The sequence below is a fragment of the Protopterus annectens genome, chromosome 13.part0 (assembly GCF_019279795.1).
Source record: "Protopterus annectens isolate FY-2018-M chromosome 13.part0, PAN1.0, whole genome shotgun sequence".
Taxonomy (NCBI): Eukaryota; Metazoa; Chordata; order Ceratodontiformes; family Protopteridae; genus Protopterus; species Protopterus annectens.
This window is the reverse complement of record NC_056747.1, coordinates 761460023-761480757: the sequence shown is the minus strand read 5'-3', so window position 1 is coordinate 761480757 and position 20735 is coordinate 761460023. Positions and strand designations below refer to the sequence as shown.

The following is a 20735-nucleotide window of genomic DNA, read 5'->3' as shown; positions in this document are numbered from 1 at the left end:
CATTTTGGACTAATTCTGAGCATATCTGGGAATTCCCTCCCAGGTTCCTAACATAACTAAAGAAAGCCTTGTGATTATCCTTAGTGTCCTGTGCAATTTTTCTCTCGAAGCTGGCCTTTGACGATTTTATGAGTGTCCTTAGTTTTTTGCTAATACTGATCAGAGATGCCTTCCCTTTTTGGGATTTTGCTCTATCATGTAGTAGCTTCCTCCTTCTATTGTATAGTTTGTTTATGGCTGGTCATATACTCATATAATTTATCATGTATTTCACTGTGAATGATGTACATATGTTATACATTCATATGTTTTAACAGGTGTTTCTTTGTGGATGCTGTACATGTTCCATACATTTGCATGTTTACTATGTATTTCAATGTGGATGCCATACTTGTTCTGAAGATTTGTATGTTTTACTATGTAGTTCATTGTAGATGTTGTCAGTTTTCGACACATCTGCATGTTTTCCTAGATATTTTATTGTAGATGCTGTACATGTTCCATATATTTATGTTTTAGCATGTACTTCATTATGACTGCTTTACATGCTCCATATATTTGCATCTTTTAACATGTATTTCATTGTGGATGCTGTATATGTGCTTCACATGTTTATGTTTTGGTAGGTATTTCAGACATTTTATTCTTCTTGTACTTCCCCCTGATATCATCCTTTACACCTAAAGTCATCATGCTCTTCATGACTCAACTGTGCAGCCTTGTGGTGATGCCTTCCTGTCAGATATTGAGGACACTGACAGTTTTATTTTTCAGTCATGACTCTCGATCAAGGGCACATGTTCTCCTGCTATAGTTAGATCAGGTTCTGGATTTCCATTCAAGCCTACTTACTTATACATGTGAATTCTTTTTGTTATTTTATCTAGGTAAACTCATTCATCACAACTGCCTCTTACAAGAGGTGACCCAGGAACACTGGTTAAGTGAATTACTTAAACAGCCACAAAATAGTCAAAATGATGGCTGTACTCAGACTTAGGACTACAAAAAATTAAACTTATAGTCTAAGCAGAACGCATAGCATTCTTAGCCTGGATGTGAGGGCTCTGCCATCAGTATCACGTCTATTACACAGGGGGAAACTTAAGGGCCATTGTGTGCACTCACACCTAAAATAGAGAGTTACTTTTTTTATTTATAAAAATAAACGTAAAATAAATAAAGAGTTAATTTTGATGTCTTACTCATCTTTCTTGTTAAGTCTAATGACAGTTAAGTTCAATTTAAGAGCTTTGTGGACAAAAACCTTCACTCTAGTATCGCTGCTAAACCAATAAACATCTACATTCTGGTAACATAACTAGCAGCAGTTGTAGTGTATACTTTAATACAACTGTATCAACAGAAAGCCTGAATGAATCCCCTTTTACCAAAATCAGACAACATATGCAATTAATTTCACTGTGATATAGTCTTTCTCTGAATTATCTGACATACTTTTCATGGAATTTCAATTTGCATTTTAGGGTGCTTGTTACAGACATTGTATGATATGTATATTTGTACTATATTCGGTTTAGTTAAACAATTTATTTCTTACTTCTGTGTTTTGGTAGTAAGCTCCATGGGTCGTCCCACATCTCGGCTGCCAAGGTTGAAATTGGGGTCAAAATATTCTTCTGCTGTGATGGCGGTAGGGTTAGTATGGCTGAATGTCTGAGTAATGAGGGTCTGAAGGGAAAAGAAACACATGGTGTATTTATAAAGATGACAATGAAAGAAGAAAAATGACAAAAGACAATATAGAACTTTCATTTCTCACATTTGACCTTCTTCCTTTCTTCCCTAGTGCTACCATCCTGCATAATATTAAGCCTTTCATCCTGTTCATGTGCACTCTGACACTGAATAGTTTAATTGTTTGTTTTTTTTTTGTTTTTGTATTTTTTTCTTCCCCACCACCTCACCAATGACTTCAGACAGTGAAGTTATCTTATCTTTCACTTTGTTTATTCCCAATTAACTTTTTCTTGAACAGGACAAGAAAAGGGCAGTGGAGATTACCAGTATCATTGGACTGCAATCAGTGGCCTTTTTGTTGTAGCCTACAGGGTTGCATTGTCTCAGGCTTGGGAATGCAAGTCCATTAAACTACACAGCAAGCATTAATATGCTAGCCCTTACATCAAGTACTTGCACATGCTCCTTCACCCTGGCATCCACAGGTGGTACTGTAGCAGTGGTAAGTCCCTTGACCTTCACATGTGAAATATAACCTGGCCTTTGTCAGTGGTTCACTCTGCCCTGTTCACCTGCCCAGCCCTCTGACAGATTCTAACATTCCTCAACCTGACCAAAGCTTTTTATTTTATTTTTAATTCTTTTGTTTTCCAGGTTAGAGCATTGATCTCCATGGACCTTTTTCAGAGTCAGCCAAGGAGCGGTGTCTGGTTAGGTGACTTGCTCAGACTCACTAAGTTAGGCAATGGAGGCTGAAGGAATCAAACCTTGCACTACTGGATTACAGGAAACAGCTCCTTAACAGCTCCTTCCTTCTCTAAGCCAACTGCCAGACATAATTCCCCACTCAGGCATAGTTGTTGTTGTTGTGTCTTTCGGCTTTTCCTGGTTAGGGGTCGCCACAGCGAAACTCCGGTCTGTTAATGATTGGCAGTAGATTTTTACGTGCCGAGTTGCCATCCCTGATGCACAACCTTCAATGAAGGTATGCCCATTCACGCATGTCTCCACACAGAAGACACTTTAGCTGAGAATCGAACAGGACAACGTCTTACTGTGAGGTGACAATGCTACCGCAGCACCACTCAGGCATAGTAGAAAAGCTAAATAAACTTGGAGTTAAACTCGGAATAAACCCCTCTGTCACCCACTGGATTGCCAACTGGCTCACATATAGGACACAGATAATAAATATAGGAGAAGTTATCCACAAAGAGACCAGTCACCAGTGGAGACACCCAGAGTTCTGTTCTAGGACCTCTCCTGTTTGGCATCTACCTTTATGAAGTAAAAGCCAATACCAAAGGGCTCAGGCTGACTACATCTGCAAGTGACTGCAAGCAGGAGTAGTCATTGAGTCCTGAAATGACTTAGCTATCCTACAGGAAGGTTTTCCCAGATAAATACCTGGTGCCAAAATCATGGCCTGATACTAAATGCCAAAAAATGCATTACTGTATCCTTTGGGAAGTCATCTACCTCAAGAAACTACTTCATTGACAATATTCCCCAAGATTTGACCCAGTTGTTTGAGATTTAGAAACTTATATGTACAGTGACCTAACTTTTGAACAATGTTGTCAGAATGTTTTTCTGTATTGTACAGCTTATAAACAAAGGGATTGTGTCTAAATCTAGGGATGACATTGTCCCCATTTACTCAGCCCTTATTAGGCCAGTCACTGAATATAATGCTCTCTTTGGCATGTATCTGTCCAGACACATGCAGCAATTGGAACATCCACAGAGATACCTTACTAAAAGGATGCAAGATCTAAACAACATGCCCTACATGGAGAGACTAAAAGCCCTACCATATGCTCAGTATCTTATGGACTGCTAAGAGGGTGACCTGTGTCTGGCATACAAGGCATCCTCCAACCCATTAGTGATGGATTTACTGCACATCAACAAGTGAAATGGCATCAGAACTACTCAGGCTAGGGATCTACACCTTTTCTGCAACATTAACAGAATGGTTTGGAGGGACAGGTATATCTTGCAGAAGACACCACATAAAACAAATTGAGCCCTGTTCATATTCAACTGCAACTTAGATCAATGGATGGGAAACAGAAAATGTACCCCAGGACATTCCCATGTACTACTAATGGACAGTGACAGCTCCAAAATGTTTTATCCTATGCATGAGTCATCTCAAATTAGCTATGGTATGATCCCAGTTTTTCTCATTAGGGATAATTTATAATTATTGACCATGTGATGAATAAGACCACTCTATAACCAAATGGGACAGGTTATTTCAAGCACAAAAAGGGAAACTGGCTAGGCTTAAAATGACCAGCAAGAGCAGCTAGCCTAGTACTTACCTATGAATTAATAGATCTCAGGTTACTACAAACATCAAAGCCAGGTTAAGATCAAATGGGGTACTAGATAGGCTGACTGACCAGCCCCCCCCCTCCACCAGAAATCATTCTAGTGCCTTATTACTTGCTTACATGCTTATTAATCTCTTCCCATTTACCATAAACACCGTTTGAATTTGTTGGTGTGCAATAATTACAGTGATTTGGATATACTTTAAAATTTGTTTTAAATGTTATAGCATAAACACTTATGGCCATTTGCCAAACAAAACAGTCTTACACTGAAAACAGACTTAGCATGAGCAACAGTAAATTCCTCTTCCCTTGAAGCTCACGTTCATTCAAAATGTATCTTGCCAATGATGGATTAAGCCTAACATGGTTCCCGGGCTGTTTTCAAACCATGGTTCCCCCAGCACACATTTTTAGGACCACTCATAAATGCACGTATTCTTTGATTCACCTTCCTGTTTTGAATTATATTTTCTGTTCATAATTCTGTTATCATAAAAATGGCCACAGTAAAGTATTCCAATTTGTTTTATACAAATGCACACTAGTCCTGCAAAGATGGACTAAAGACTTTTTAACCTTATCAGCTCAGCAGCGTCAGTCATTTTTATTCACAGACATCTTTCAAACCAAGCAATTATAGCTGCATTGTTGACTGCATCCTTCTCAGATGTCTATATCAAAAAATACTAATAAAAATAATGACCAGTCACATATTTTTTTCACACAGAGAGTAGCTAATGTATTCCAAATTAATACACACACGCACACACACACACACACACACACACACACACACACACACACACACACACACACACACACACACACACGTCCTGTAAATAAGAGTGAAGCCCATTTCAAAATGCCCACATGATAAGAGCATAAGGTACTTTCATCCACAGAGAGCCCCCCACCCCCACCAGCAGTTATATCCACTTTGTCAACTATGTACACTCCTTACTGTTTTAAAGAAATAAATCACATGTACTTTATTGTTATCTTTGGATGAATTACATAGCATAATATCATAAGATCCAACCATGTGTAGCACACTTTAAATAAAAGAGTATTCATGAGAGTGTAAGAAATATTAACCACCTGATAACATATGCTAAGTCAATATGCAGAATCTCTGCAGAAGTAAGAGTCAACTGATTAATTCCACATTAAAGAGAACTATTACTAATGCAGAAGTTGCTGCTGGCAAGCAACTTTGCATTTCAGTACTTCATCTACAAATGTAGTGCCTGCTGGTGCTGAAGAATAAATTTGTCTATGTTGCATTAAAAATGTGCTGGTGATATTTCCATAATATTTCCAGAACTAGATGAGCTATGCAATAGGGAATGGCTGACAAACAATGACAACAGGCTCATAGTTGCTAAGCATGCTGGCCTGGAGACCATTAAAGAGCCCAGCTCAAATTCCCAATTGCTCCAAAGCACTGGTTAAAAAGCAGCTCATTGTGATGTTGGAGCTTTAGTTCTCTGTGGTGGTAACTGCCAGAGTAACAGCTTTTAACTAAACGAAGAAATCTTTTGCAATCTGATCTTTGTAGAGAAGACTGTATCATAGTAATATGCAGCAATGAGAACATAATGAATGCTGAAGATCAGATGGTTATGATCATCAGTCCAAATAATGCATACTATGTGACCTGCACTTGCAGTGCTGGAGGCTATAATGAAGGTAATGCAAAAATATACTACTAAAATTCAACGTGTACACTGCATTACACAAGCCAGACCTATTAATGAAGTAATTCATTCTTTATTGCAATGAATCAAGCTACATAATTAAAGACAACATAAATGCAGGAGTAGCTTTTGTTCAACTACCCACAAGTCATACAAAAATCAGAAATATTACTGCATACAGCTTATTGTTTCTGGAAGGGGGACTTACATGCTTGCAGGACACCTAAATCTCATTTTTGACAACCCTGTACCTAATCTGTCATCAAGAACAGCTATCCCCTCAGACATCACTCAGTACATGTCTGACCTACTTGAATGGCTAATAATACTGTGTATTGTTGGAGTAAATAACTCCAAAGTCTACAGCATTGGATAGTGGTCAAATAGGGTCCAATGTAGTGTAATGAATCAGGGCCCTGCCAGCCATACTAGCATCCCATTACTTAGCTGTCTCTCCCCATTACCGTAAATACAGTTTAAACCTATGAAATTTACAGTACATGTAGTGTACATTCTATTTTCTTCTTAACTTTAATACTTATCACACAGATTTGGAGTTCACTTAAAACTTTTATTTCAAATTTTATAGAAACAAAAACACTAAAACACACACACACAAACTGAAAGGGAAACAGTAAACTTATCTTCCCTTGAAAGTCACATTTAGTGAAAATGCAATTGGCAACTCATTAAACTACAAGAGGCATGCTTAGATTCATATTCAAATAACATACAGTGAAGTTGTAATTATCTTCTATGTGAAGGGTGCAGGAATTCAAAAGACAAATGTGTAACATATTTGCTAACAGACTGGAACAACTCACTGGACACAAGTGTCCCTTTCAGGAGCAGCCTAGGAGTAATGTCTGGTGAAGTAACTTGGCAGAGTCACCTAGAAGACAGCTGAAGGCTGAGGGAATCAAACCATGAAATATATGAAGCAGTTCGTTAATTCATAATCTTACTCATCTACACTAAGTGCTAAATACACTGTTGTAGCCAAATGACCATGCAATATATACGAAGCAGTTCTTTAATTCTTAGTCTTACTCATTTACAAGTGGTAGACACACTGTTATAGCCCAATGACAGCACATTTCACACCTGTGTACCTGTAAAAAACAAGCTAAATTAAAATGTATTCATAGTTAAAATATTAACATTAAACTCATAAGCTTTATGCTGCCTAATTTACTCTCAGCTAAACAATAAACACACTGTTAACATTCAAAAGAACCAAATACACTCCAAGAATCACAGAAAAGCAGTGAAAGACCACAGCATTTCAAACAAGGTTTTATTTCATTCAAAAAAACAAGGAAACCAAGGATCACATCCCAAGAACATGGCTTAGAGGTTCATTGGTGTGTGCTAGGCTAACAACCACAAGGGCCTTTTCAAGCCTAGAGATGCATCCCAAATCTAACAGCAACATATGATAAAGCTCCCGTTTACTAAAATTAGTTTCCTTCCTTTACACTATAAGGACTCTGGTTCAGAAGTCATTAGTAAGCTCACGGCCTAGGGGGACCACTGAGGAGCTTAGCCCAAATTTTCAGCTGTCACAGAGCACTGTCTCATTAAGTGACTTGCTCAAGGACAGTGCATAAATATGAGGTAAAACCAGAGATGCTCTGCAAAACTGGAGACAGATAAGAGCAGACTACTCTAAATCGCTCAAAAAGTTAAAAGAACAACAGATTTTGCTTCAGCACTTAATTTGTCAGCCACAAAACTACAGAACTTTAATGACTAACATTCACTGACTATAATCCTCAGATTACAAAAAAGAAGAAAAAAAAGAAGTTGTTAATGGAGGTCTGTCAGTGGGTATGGAGGGTTAAGGCTTTTGTGTCTGACAGCTAAAATTCAGAGTTTGTCTGTGAGTGAGACACTTAACTAGACAGTATACCCTAAGTAAGGCATTTCACACAAACACACACACATACAAAGATGCAATCCTGTAGCTACCTCTATTATCTCATTTCAGTGTAAAGTCTACTTTCAATAATCAAATCTTGGTGCAAATGCTCAAGTGTTTGTCAATGGCTCACATTGTGCATGTGGAACCTGAGCAGCATTGGCTCAAAGGACATTTACTTTTAATAAATGTGTCAAACATTTGGACTTTTTAAATAAAATGTGCTGAACATTCTGATTTTTTTTATTTAATATTGTGACAAGGACACCCACCCAGCACTGTGCCCTAGGCAGCTGCCTAGGTCATCTTGTGCTGGATCCAGCCCTGGCTGATATTAGCTAATGTCCTGTCCAAACCAAAGGGATGGATTTTGAATGTTTTAGTTCTGTACTATACAATCTGTAGAACATTGTATGGCTTTATAAGCCTTTCTGTAAGAGTTATTTATATCCCTCTTTTTTTTCTGTCCACAGATTAATTTCCTCTCATGTGCCTATGTTCTTGAACTTTTTTCACATTTAATAATTCCTAGTAACTTGTTCTGGTTACTTCCATTTGTATTTTGAAAATATCTTTGTATACTTCCAGTCTACTCCCTTTCTCAGTCCATAGTGAATGGTGTATCTTCAGTGTCTTGAGTCACAGAAGATATGCTCCAATGGCCCCAAAATTTGGTTAGCATAGTGAAACTCTGTCCTGCTTCTCTCTTTAATCCAAAAATGCACACTACTCCATGTGCAACATTATCATTGATATACAGATATAAACAGATATCTAATTTTTCCTACCAGTGCCATTCCCTGTACAGCCCAGTCCATCTACCTTACTGCCAGTTTAATTACTGTGAATCAGTTGCATTAAGCAGTTACTATACAACTCCATTTTTGAATCCACTACATTTAATTTTTTCCTCACATCCAGTATTCTTCCCCAGCACTGTTCATTTCTTCCCCCAAAGTAAGAAACTGGCAGCCTGCTGAATGCCAGACAGAAGTATATAAGGCATAATGTTTCCCTGTACAAATGTTTCCCCAAGGATCCCTATTTATTTATTTATTTATTTTATTTATTTCCAGTTTTATGGCAAGGGAAGTCCACTGGGCCCAGACACCATTTTTTTTCAGTGGAGGCCGGGAAAAAAAAAAAAAAGCAAGCAAATACCAGGATAGTTCTCTGAGCTCTGACTGCCTATATTTATTTCCATTCTTCAGTCAGTTTACATCAAAGGTGAATATGTTGCTTCTTTTTTGTTAGACCAATTTGCACACACACACACACACACACACACACACACACACACACACACACACACACACACACACACACACACACACACTATATCTTTTTTACATCAAATTTACTTTTATTAGAAAAGTTATCTACGTATGCTTTGTTTTCTTCTTGCTGAAATTACATCTTTAAAAAAACATTAATACCATCTGTCATTATCAAATACACCATTCACTCTTCAGTTCTTCACTTTGAAAGTGAGTCAGAAGACATTTCTAAAAGTTATCTTGTCAAAGTATAGTTTGACAAACTTATAGAAAGATGTTTTTTCTGCTGCTTGACAGCATGTATAAACCACAGGAGTCCCTTAATATAAGGAGCCATTACAATTTTCCTTCCAAAAAACATTAAAAACATTTCTTTACTAACTTTGTTATAATGACCTCTTGCTATAAATATCACATGCCATTAGCATTGTAAGACCCATGCAGAATATTTTAATATATGAGTATATAAAACACAGCATTACCTCATCTCCAGATGGACAGATTCTAAAAGATTTAAGATACTGATGCATTGCTCAGCTTATTTACCAAGATGTGGTTGCTGCCCTAAACTACTGAAACAGTCACATTCCCCACATATTCATGAGTAACACTTTTACAACACAATGTACCACCTGTATACACTGAAATACAAATGTGAAGCACACTGTGATTCCACTCTGCTATTCATCACTGTCCTATACTGCTCAATAGTGCTTAAGCTACATAATGTGATTTACAAACATGCAATGCAAATAAAGGGAATTACACATGCAGGGTGCAAACTGAGAGGCAGTTACAAGTGCATGGGGTGCTCTGAGCCCTCAAGACATAGAGAGGCTGCATGTAACAGTGGAAAGGAGAAAGAGTGCCTTGTATATAAAATGTATTTGATGCATTTTACATAAGGACCAATATAGTCCTTACGTAAAGTGCATCAAATACATTTTATATACAAGTATGTCTACGAGTATTTTTAACAGTGTAGATTCATAGGTACGTAGGTCATTGCTGGGCAGTTTATTGGGCAGATCATTAGTAGCCTAGCCACTGCAATTTTCTCTGTTTGTTCCTGTTTTACATAAGGGATTGAGGGGCCAAACTTCGGGGAATTACTTATGGTTACTCATCCATTCACCTAGGTTTTGTTCAAAAAGGGCAGGGGAGTATCTTTGGGTAATGTGAAGGGGAGACTATCACAGAGGACAGAAATTATTTGGGTGAAATATCTATCCTGCTACCTTGTTCAGTTTGTGCTGTGGTGAAGATTTAGGGCTTTTGAGTAGGTGTTCATTGTGCTACAGGATTTATGAACATGTAGGAGGTCATACAGTATAGCTTCATTTAAGGTCTTGTAGGCTAGGCAGAGGTCAACTCATAGGGATCTAAATGAGATACAAAAGAAAGATAGGTGCTCTGTATAGCTCATAGAAATTGGGCCTTTGATTTCTTACTGGGAAAACTAGGGTTTTTCAGGTTGGATCATGTGTTTGGACAGATACATGCTAAATGGTGCATTAAATATTATATTATAGTTCTAATGAGGAAGGAGTAAAGAAAGCCTAGCCTCCAAATTTAGTATGTATTTATACCTCTCACATGTAGAGTCACTGTGTGGTAACATAAGTGGCTGTCAGTAAACATGAGGCAGTTTGTGCACTTTCTCAGTATGCGTAATGCTAACAAGCTGGAAACCAATGATTTAAGGACTGCATGCAGTCTCATAGTTCCAGAAACTACTATACAAGGTATACAGCAGGCAAGCTAATACACAGTAAGCAAAGTAGACAGTTTTATCTATTTATCTATATTAGGCCTTAATATCCTGCCTAATAGAAAGGCACTAGTGAGCTGAGATTTTTATATGTAGCAGAACGATTAACCAATAGACTGGGATTTATAGAGATGCATCTATTCTTCATAGCATCAGGACTGCCAGTAAATTGGGATTCACAGAACTTAATCTGTTTTACTATCAGTCCAATTTATAGCAGCAAAATGCTAATAAGTACTAAGCATTACTGTACTAGAAGAAGGGGAAAGACTGTAACACAGCAAAGAAAAGCATTTTATCAAGCAGCTAGGAGATGGAGAGTGCAGCTTGGTCCATCACAGATGCTTCTGTGCAATGCTAAGTTAAAGACTGAACAACTGTGCAATTTTAAATGGAAATCTTGGTAGAATGTATGGGTGACAGAGGTTATAATCAAATTTTAAAGCCAATGACTTGTGACTGTGCAGTGTACTGAGTCCAGCTACTGCTCACTGTGATTCTTAGAGCAGCCCAGCCAAAATAAGAATAGAAGCTGAAAGCAAAGTGATACAACAGCTTCTGAAACAAAAATCTAACAGCTAATTAGAAAACTAGTTAACTTTTATGCCTGTGTAAGTAGACACCCAGAACACCAGCCGTTATTCCTTCTCTTACAAGATAATTCTAGTTCTAAGTAAATGAAACAGAAATCACAAATAAGAAAAAAAAACAGCAGTACAGTAGGTTTAATGGAATAGCTTCTGGTCAAACCAAGCAGAACAATATAATATCTACAGAAAAAAGACTTAACACCAAGCTGCACTCCTTACCTCCTAGCTGCACAACAAAATGCTTTTCTGTATCACGCTGTAATCTTTCCCCCTCCTCTTAGTATAGTAAATCTCACATCTTATCAAAATTTACACAGGGTACTTACAAGATGGCAGCACCCTAGTCAATACATTAATTTCAACTCTCCCCATGTGTAAAAAGAAACTGAGAGTTAGGGGCCAGTAATTCTGCCAGTTTTAGTAAATTCATTTACTGGCTAGTAAGTATACTGCCTGGATGCCAGCAAAGAAGAATCTTAGAGTTCCAGAAAGAAAATAAACTACAAAGGGTGAATAGAAAACACTGACTGGGAAGAATCCTACAGCTGCTCATCAAAAAACAGTTCAAGCTTCAGCTTTGGTGCATGACATGGCTTCCAGTAATCTATAAGGAAAAAAGAAATCAAATGTGTTCAGAGCTGATTAAAATAAAGAGCCATGAAGGTGTATATCAACTAAAATAACAAAAGGCTGGAAAAAATGGAAGACACTTTAAACAGGTATTCAGATGAGTTGATAAAACTGCAGAAGCTCAGAGGTTGAAATGAAAAAAAGGCTGGTTGAGTATGAGACTGCTCAAGAAGAGCTGTTTCAAAAATGGTAGAGTTAGAGGACACAGTACTCAGAGAAAATCTGGGATTTTCTGCTGTACTAGAGAAACTGGAAGGAGCAGACTGTATTAATTTTAATAAAGCACAAATAAGCACAGATACATAACTAGACCGATACTCTACAGCTGGATTTCTTAATTGAAAGGTCACATTATGTGTACGCTCCAAACTTGGCCATGAGAAAGCAGCTAAGACCTGTATTAGTAAAGATGCAATCATATTAGCAGAAATAGTTGATCCTGGAAAAACTGGCAGAATGGCAAAGTATTAAAAATGGAGACAGTAGAGTTTTGTGGAAAATGATTATTCACACCACACCAGGCAGAAGAGAAGCAAATTTATCCCAGCAATCAGGGAATATTGAGAGGCAGGTATGAGATTCAAGCTCCTTTATTCATCTGTGTCTTCAGAATATTTTTCCCTGAAAATGAAAGTCATTTTTGATGCAGAACCCCATCAAACAGAAGGGGGCTGTGCTTATCATTCTTCTAATAATAAAGTTCATACAGAGACTTTGCCAGTGAAACTATTTCCAGTGTTCTAAAGTAAACTGCTTGATAGTTAGAAAAAAAGCACAGGAGTTGACTAGAAGACTCAGAAGTACCTTGGATTTCAACCAGAGTCTCTGATTGGGAGATGCAGATGAACAAGAAGACCAACACCAGTGAAATTAGTGAATAAATGTGAGATTATAAAGCATCAATCAAATTTGTGAAGTATGGTTTTATAAGAAAAAGTGGAAAGGCTGGACTTTTGTTGAGTTTGTTAAACTTGTGAATGGACTGAAAATTATATATCCCACTTCATGTCACTAATTTGTGGGAGGACACTAAAAGGGGAAAAAATAACTGTAAGTAGAAGAATTTTTGTTTTTAACAGTATTTGTATAAAACATTTCATGATATAAATTGCAGATATATAGTAAAGCATTTCAGTAATTGTTGCATGTGAAAATAAAGATACTAAAGTAAATGTGCCTTTTTTCTTCTCTTTTTATTTTTAAGAAATGCAGGCATTACAGTGTAAAAAGAGAAGAAAGGCTGGACAAAAATGTGTTTAAGTTAATATGCTGTATTCTTGGGCTGTTGAGGTGGAGGATGAGGTGTAAAAGTGCCCATATTGTAATATATGTAGAGCTGCTATGTTTTCTCTTACTTTTGCATAGGTGAATGTCTGGATTAAGACCCTTGGCTTAATTTAAAAACATTTTTGTGTAACCTAGTAAATAAGAGAAGACTGAATATAATGAAAAGTTTTCCTTTAGCAGATAAATGATCAGTGTGAATTGGAAAAACTGCAGCTGAGGGCAGCTGTACATTTTGTTCTTATGTTTTCAGAGCATTTTAAGGCTAATATTGATGTTTTCTGAATGCATAGACATTGTTTTTCACTTTTGGAAGGAGAATACAGATAGGATAAGAACAGACACTAATTAGTATAAGTAGGAGCACAGTCTGTAACATGCTTCGTAGTATGGATAATCTTAAATTTAGGTTTAAGTGATGCATGCTTGTGCAGCTGTTGATTTGGGACAGTTGTCCTTATCAGGAGGGTTAAACTTCATTATTTGAAAATGTATATAGCTTTTTGTGTTTATTTTATGTTCATAATAGGTTATGGGGGCTATTCTATGGTGTTTTTTTTTTCTTTAGGGTTTTCATTAAAACAGAATGTCAAGCAAAATGTGACACAGGTTCAAATGGAGATGACAAGAAACAATAGCATTAACGATCAACCTGCCAAACATTGGTGGGAGCATGTAACACAAAATCTGGAAATAGACATTTTAAAAAAAGATGTCATATATAATAGGTGGGAATAATAACTTCTTATCATATTGTCTACAATATCCATATTATTCTGGAACATGAATGGTCTCACAGTTGTAGACAACAGAAAAAAGTATACAATTATATAAAGAATGCAGAGTGTAAATAGAAACACTATAGGAGACATGTTTGGAAAAAAGTGTGCATGTGAATTTTCATAAAGAAAGTATTTCAGGAGGAATATTCAGCCGAGTATCAGGACAAAAGAAAAGGGGAGTACTTGTGCTAACTCCTAGATGAGTTCCAAAAGTGATAGAGGAGGGAGAAAAAGATAATAATGGTAGAGTTGTAGTAGAAAGGGGATACTGGCAAGGGATAAAGATTACACCATCTAAAACTAATATTATGGAGCTTAAGAAAATTTGGGGAGAAATAATCATCTTTCAGCAGGGAATATTACTCATAGGTAGGGACTGGAATTTGAATTACAATAGTGATTATAAATCTGGTGGACCTAGAAGGGGAAATATAACAAATGTCCATTGATTTATGAAGAAATTTATGAAAATATTTGGTATGGAAGATAAGAATTCAGTGGTAGGCACTTGGAGAGAATTTACATATTATTCCCCAAGGTACAATAATGGAGCTATATTAGACAGAAATGATATTTCACTGGGACATGTGCATTTAATTGAAAGCTTCAATACACATCCAATAACTATTTCCAATCACGTGCCAATAACAACAGATAAAAATGCAGGGTGATGAAGTAAAAATGAGACACTGGCACTTCCCTGCCTACCTGTTAAAAAAATGAATTTAAGGAAGAAGTAGTGGAAATTACTTTACATTTATTAGGGAAGATAGAAGTGTATTCACAAGTTATAGCTAGTAAGTGGGATAAAATGAAAGACGAGTTTAAAATAGGGTAGAAATAAAAGGAAAAGAGATATACTTAAGAAGTAACAAGAATTATTTAGTGGGGCTGACAAAGGTTAAAGTATTGCAGAATAAGATGAATCTCACAGAAGAAGAAAAGGATTAACTGCAGAGTGCTAAAGAGAAAATAAGGGAGTATCTGGATAATATGCAGGGGTTTAGAAAGATGGCTGTTAAGCAACTGCTTTTTCTTGGATAACTCCAGGGGAAAAAAAACTTTCAGTACAATGACTTAGGCAACAGAAAGTAGAAAGGTTTTCATGTTAGAAAGAGGAGTTGCTAAACTAAGAGAGCCTATAACAAGAAAAATAACGAGGATCCTGTAGAAGTATTAGAGGTATTTCAGAAGTTTTATGAAAATTTGTATAAAGCAGTCAAATGTAGAAATCAAGAAGGAGCACAAATAGAAATATTTGTGGAAGACTTTTAAGTATGCCAAGGTTAGAGGTAGATTAGACTCAACAATTAACAGTTAAAATAGGAGGAGATGAGATAAAATGGTGATGTACTATCAATCTGCAGAAATATCTTCAGAAATAGATGGTACTCCTGTGAAGGTTTGGAAGCTAGAAGGGGAGAAAGTAATAAACATATGGAAGGTTTTGTTTAACAGTATTTTTAAATGAGAGGAAGCACAAACATCCTGTAAGAAAGCAGTGGTATCTGTAATACCTAAAGATGGTAAAGGAACATCAGACCCAGCTTCATATAGGCCCATTTCAATGTTAAGCCATGATCACAAAGTGTCTATAATAGTTAAACACATGGCAAAGATGTTGCCAAAACTGATAAATATGACTCAATGTGGTTTTGTGCAGGGAGGCAAACATTTGACAACAACATTAGTAGAACAATGATGATAGATGGAAGCAGAGTATAAGAAAATACTGCTGTTGTTGGTGGGTCTTGCTACAGAGGAAGCATTCAACAGAGTAAGATGAGGTTTTATGGGTAGCGCAATGGAAGCATTTACATTTCCTGATACAAAAATAAGGTTAATTAGGAGGATATATGAGGGATTGGAGGTAAAAAAAATAAAAGTGTGAGGATTCCTGTCTGAAAATTTGTGTCTGAACAGAGGAACCAGGCAGGGGTGTCCTCTTTCTCCTTTATTTGTTTTATATTTAGAGCTATTAGCAAAGAAAATAAGGGATTCAGAAATTCAAGGATATCATTAGTATGGTAATCAAGAAAAGTTGGCTTTATTTGCAGATAATATTACTTTGTACCTGATAAAAACTAGGAAAGGGCATCTCAGTGTTGTGGAACATCTTGTGACAGTTTTAAGTCTTTTTGGGATATAAAATTAATCAATATAAAACAAAGACTATAGCTATAAACTATACACCTCCAAGTGAATTGGTCCAGCAATATCCATATTTATGGGAACATGATAAAATGAAGTATTTAAGAGTATGGATTAAAAACAATTCTGTTATGGCAGGTAAAGATATATGGGAAGAGACTAAACAAAAGACAATGCAAAAACTGAGAAACTGGAAGCAGTTGTTTATAGATATAGATAGCAAGATATAAGGAGTGAAAATGTTTATGCTCCCTTTATTTTTCTATACAGGTCAGGCATATTTTTGTAAACCAGAGGAGAAGCTGTGGACGACAATTATAAAGAGGTGAAGAAATTTCTCTGGGTGGAAAACATGACAAGCATCAAGTGGGAAAAGTTGATCCTTCCAACAGAACAAGTTGGTTTAGGATTACTGGAGTTGAAGGGATATTTTAGAGCTATACACTTCAGGCTTATATATATAACACAAGGAGAAAGCTGTAATTAAAGTGGAAAGGGGTGATGATGAAACAGGGAGGATATTCAAGAAATAAAGAGAGAGAGTGGGATTTTGGATCCTTATGCAAAATAAAAACAGCCATAGAAAATATTATATTTGTAAAGAATCAGACAGTATTCTAGGAACTAAACCAACATGAGAATGTAGAAAGGATATTTTGCTGAAAACAATGACTTTAAGGGTACATAAAATAGGTAAGAGGAGGTGGAATTTATTAAAGGAAACTGGCAAAGGAACCAAGGTTTTGGGAGGAAATAACTAGAAAAGGAAGGGAAATAGAATGGGAACAGGCCAGAAAGACATTTGCACTGCAGGTTAGAAACTTCATTTCCTATCAGGGATTGATGTCAGTGTATAGGCAACAAGAAAGGGATAGAGGAAGTGAAAGACCTGTTCTGGTAGAGTTTTTAGTTGAACTGGGACAAAAGCTGCTGTTAAAAAAGGCAATAATTAGTAGGTCATATAAAATATTGCACGATAACTATAGGAATCAATCAGAGGAGGTTAGAAAAAATTGGGAAGAGAGACTGGATAAGCAATTCACAATGAAACAATGGGATCACATATACATGTCTCTCAAGTATACAACAAAGTTTAGAAAATTTAGAACTTTTGCTTGAAAGTGTTTTTTTGAGTGGTTTCATTTAAACAAAAAATCTTGTAAGACATGACATATTAACCAACATGCAGCACCCCTACAGTGTCATCCTCACTGGTAAGATCCAACCATAAAGTGGTCACTTTTGAAGTCATCATCTACCCTGACCCCCCTCTAGCTAGGGTCAAACAGAAAAACTTCTCCAAAGCTGATTTCAACCTCCTGATGATTGGTATAAACAGCTTTGCAGCCCCCTCCTCCAGTGTAGGAATTGGTACCAATGTCCAAATCTACACCAAAGTACTATCCTAGCATTTATATAGATACACTGAATCAGGAATTCCCGACAGGACAAAATCATCCTCAGCAAGAAAGAATAAACCTGTCTCGTGGACATCTGCAATAAATAAACTATATAACAAAAGGAAAAAATTACTGTCCAGGACCAAGAAGAAGCAGGTGCCTAACTGGAAGCAATCTCTCCTTAGCCTGAATAAGCAAATAAGAGTATTAGTGAAATCCTCTAAAGTTTCTAAAGCCAGCTTTGAGTCCAAATTGGTCACATCTACTTAAACAATCATAAGGCCTTCTTCACATATGTCCGAAAAACTCAAAGGAAGCACCCAAATCTGTTCAGAACTGGTAGTCAAGGACACCACATACACAAATACTGTAGATATAGCCAATCTACTCGCTGACAGATTCAGTGAAAACTTCTCCCCCCCCATCAGTAAATCAGGACATCCCCAGTACCTCCCCCCCACTCCTTATCTCTAGGGAACGGGTCATCACTGCCCTCTCAAAGGCAAAAAATACAGCCTCCATGGGACCCAATAACTTCCCTGGCTGCATCCTACATGAACTTGCAGCACCGTTAGGCACCCTCTTCAACCAAGGTCTGAGTACCAGCTTTGTCCCAGCCAAGTGGAGGACAGCCACTGTCATCACTTTACACAAAGGTGGAGCATCCACTGATACAGGAAATTATAGACCCATCAGCCTAACTAGCCTGATCTGCAAGGCCTTGGAATGGATTGGACCTCATTAACAGGGACATTGGCAACCTTCAAACACTTGACCCCATACAATTTGTCTTTGTCAGGGGGTGGTCTGTTAAATCTGGTTGACGTCTTTGAGACAGTCACCAAAGCCATGGATGAGGGGAAGAAGGTGCACACCACCTTCCTTGACCTGGCCAAAGCCTTCTACACTATTCCCCACTCAGGCATAGTAGATAAACTCTCTCAACTAGGCATCAATCCATATGTTACCAGATGGGTAGCAAACTGGCTCACTGATAGAACCCACCTAACCAAAATAGGGGAAGCCACCTCAAGCAGTACACCCGTAATAAGTGGCGTACCTCAAGGATCAGTCTTAGGGCCTCTGTTATTTGGGATATACTTCTCTAAGGTGCAGGCCAAAACCAGTGGACTATGGCTGACCAAGTTTGCAGATGATTGCAAGCTGGGTGCAGTCATCAATTCCCAAAGTGATGTGGACGTCTTCCAAGGAGGTCTCACCCAAACAAATGACTGGTGCCAGAAACATAGCCTCAAGCTGAATGCCAAAAAATGCACTATCACCCCCTTTGGGGAGAATGACATTCCCACATATTATCACATTAATCACAATGTCCTAAGTACACAATCAATAGTGAGGGATTTGGGCACCCAGGTTGATAGCAACCTGACTTTTGACCATGATGTTGCTTCCACTGAATTGAAAGCTTTCTACATGGCCCACCTCATAAGTAAGGGTATCTCTTCAAGGGACAAACAGGTCATAACATCAATGTAATCTTTCCTTATAAGGCCACTTATTGAGTACAACGCCCCCTTCTGCATGTACCTTGCAAAGCACATGCAGCAGTAGGAAAGACCACAGAGGTTCTTCACCAGGAGAATCCAGGGCCTCAAACATTTATCCTACACAGACAGGCTAAAAGCCCTATGCCTATACTCAGTTTCATACAGACTCCTCAGGGTGTTTGGCATATAAAGCAATCTCAGACCCTGCCTTGATGGAACTGCTGCATATCCACAAGTCAAGCTCCACTCAAGCAACCTGTATGCGTGACCTCAACCTGGTCTGTGATCTCAATAGGACTTGTTTGTGGGACAGATTTGTGTTCCAGAGACTCCCCCAGCTGTGGAATAGTCACATCAAGCAGACTACTTCATTATTCCTTTTTAAGCGTAACTTTGATAACTGGATGGGAAACATAAAATACACCCCTGGGATTCCACCTGTGTCCCTGCTGGACATGGGGCTTTGGGTGCTGGCTTGTCTAAAAATGGGCTAAACTCTTAGCTAGGCTTATAAGGGCCCCAGGGCCAATAGCTTAGTAACCTCCTATGATCCTATAAGAAAATTCTGGGAATAATAATCAGCTTTCAGGAGGGAATATTATTTATAGGTGGAGACTGTAATTTGATTTGCAACAGTGAAGATGTATCTGGGAAACCTAGAAGGGAAAATATAACAAAAGAGGGTAGATATTTGAAGAAATTTATGAAAATTTTTGGTACGGAAGATATGAACAGAGTAGGAGGAGCTCAGAGAGAATTTACATATTATTCTCCAAGGTGCAAAAACTGGGCTAGGCTCGACAGAAGTTATATTTCATAGGAACATGTGCATTTAATTCAGAGTTTTGATACACATCCAATAACTATTTCAGAATGCATGTCAGTAATAACTAAAATAAATGAGACACTGGTGTTTCCTCACCTATATGTTAAACAGAGAGGAATTTAAAGAATAAGTAGTGAAAATTATTTGGGAGTTATTAGAGAAGATTGAAAATGATTCAGAAAACATAGCTAGGGAGTGGGATAAAATGAAACTGGAGTTTAAAAACAAGTTAGAAATGAAAGAAAAGTGGTATGGTTAAGAAGTAATCAGAATTATTTAACGGGGCTGACAAAGGTTAAAGTATTGCAGAATGAGTAGACTCTCACAGAACTTGAAGAGGAACAACTGCAGAGTGCTAAACAGATAATAAGGGACTACCTTGATAATGTTCATGAGGTTACTAAGAGTGCTGTTAAGTAAGTGTTTTTTGATAACTCCAGAGTACAAAAGCTTTTAGAAATGGCTAATGCAACAGAAAGAAGAAAAGGTCATTGCCAAGTGTAGGGAGCTTATAACAAGGAAAATAATCAGAGATCATAGCAAGATCTTAGAAATATTATGGAAATTTTATGAAAATCTATATAAAGCAGAGAAATGTGGAAATCAAGAAAAGTACTAAATGGGAACGTTTGTAGAATAATTAAATATGCCAAGGTTAGAGGTAGATGAGACTCAATTAGTAACAGTTAGGATAGGGGGAGATGAGATAAAGATGGTGATGTATAATCAATCTAAAGGAACACCTCCAGGAATAGGTGGTATTCCCATGGAAGCTTGAAGAAAGTGCTAAACATCTGGAAGGTTTTGTTTAACAATATTTTAACAAGAGGAGAAACACCACCATCCTGGAAG

General features: G+C 37.4%; 1 protein-coding gene across 2 annotated transcripts in view; it reads right to left on the bottom strand.

The window, feature by feature from the left end:
- Positions 1 to 20735, bottom strand: part of ANKRD13B (ankyrin repeat domain 13B) — a 1471566-nt gene that overhangs the window by 156451 nt on the left and 1294380 nt on the right. For both annotated transcript variants that reach the window (XM_044054460.1, XM_044054461.1), the window contains one exon: positions 1562 to 1692. In XM_044054460.1, the coding sequence (XP_043910395.1) occupies positions 1562 to 1692 (131 nt within the window). The remainder of the gene's footprint in view (positions 1 to 1561; positions 1693 to 20735) is intronic.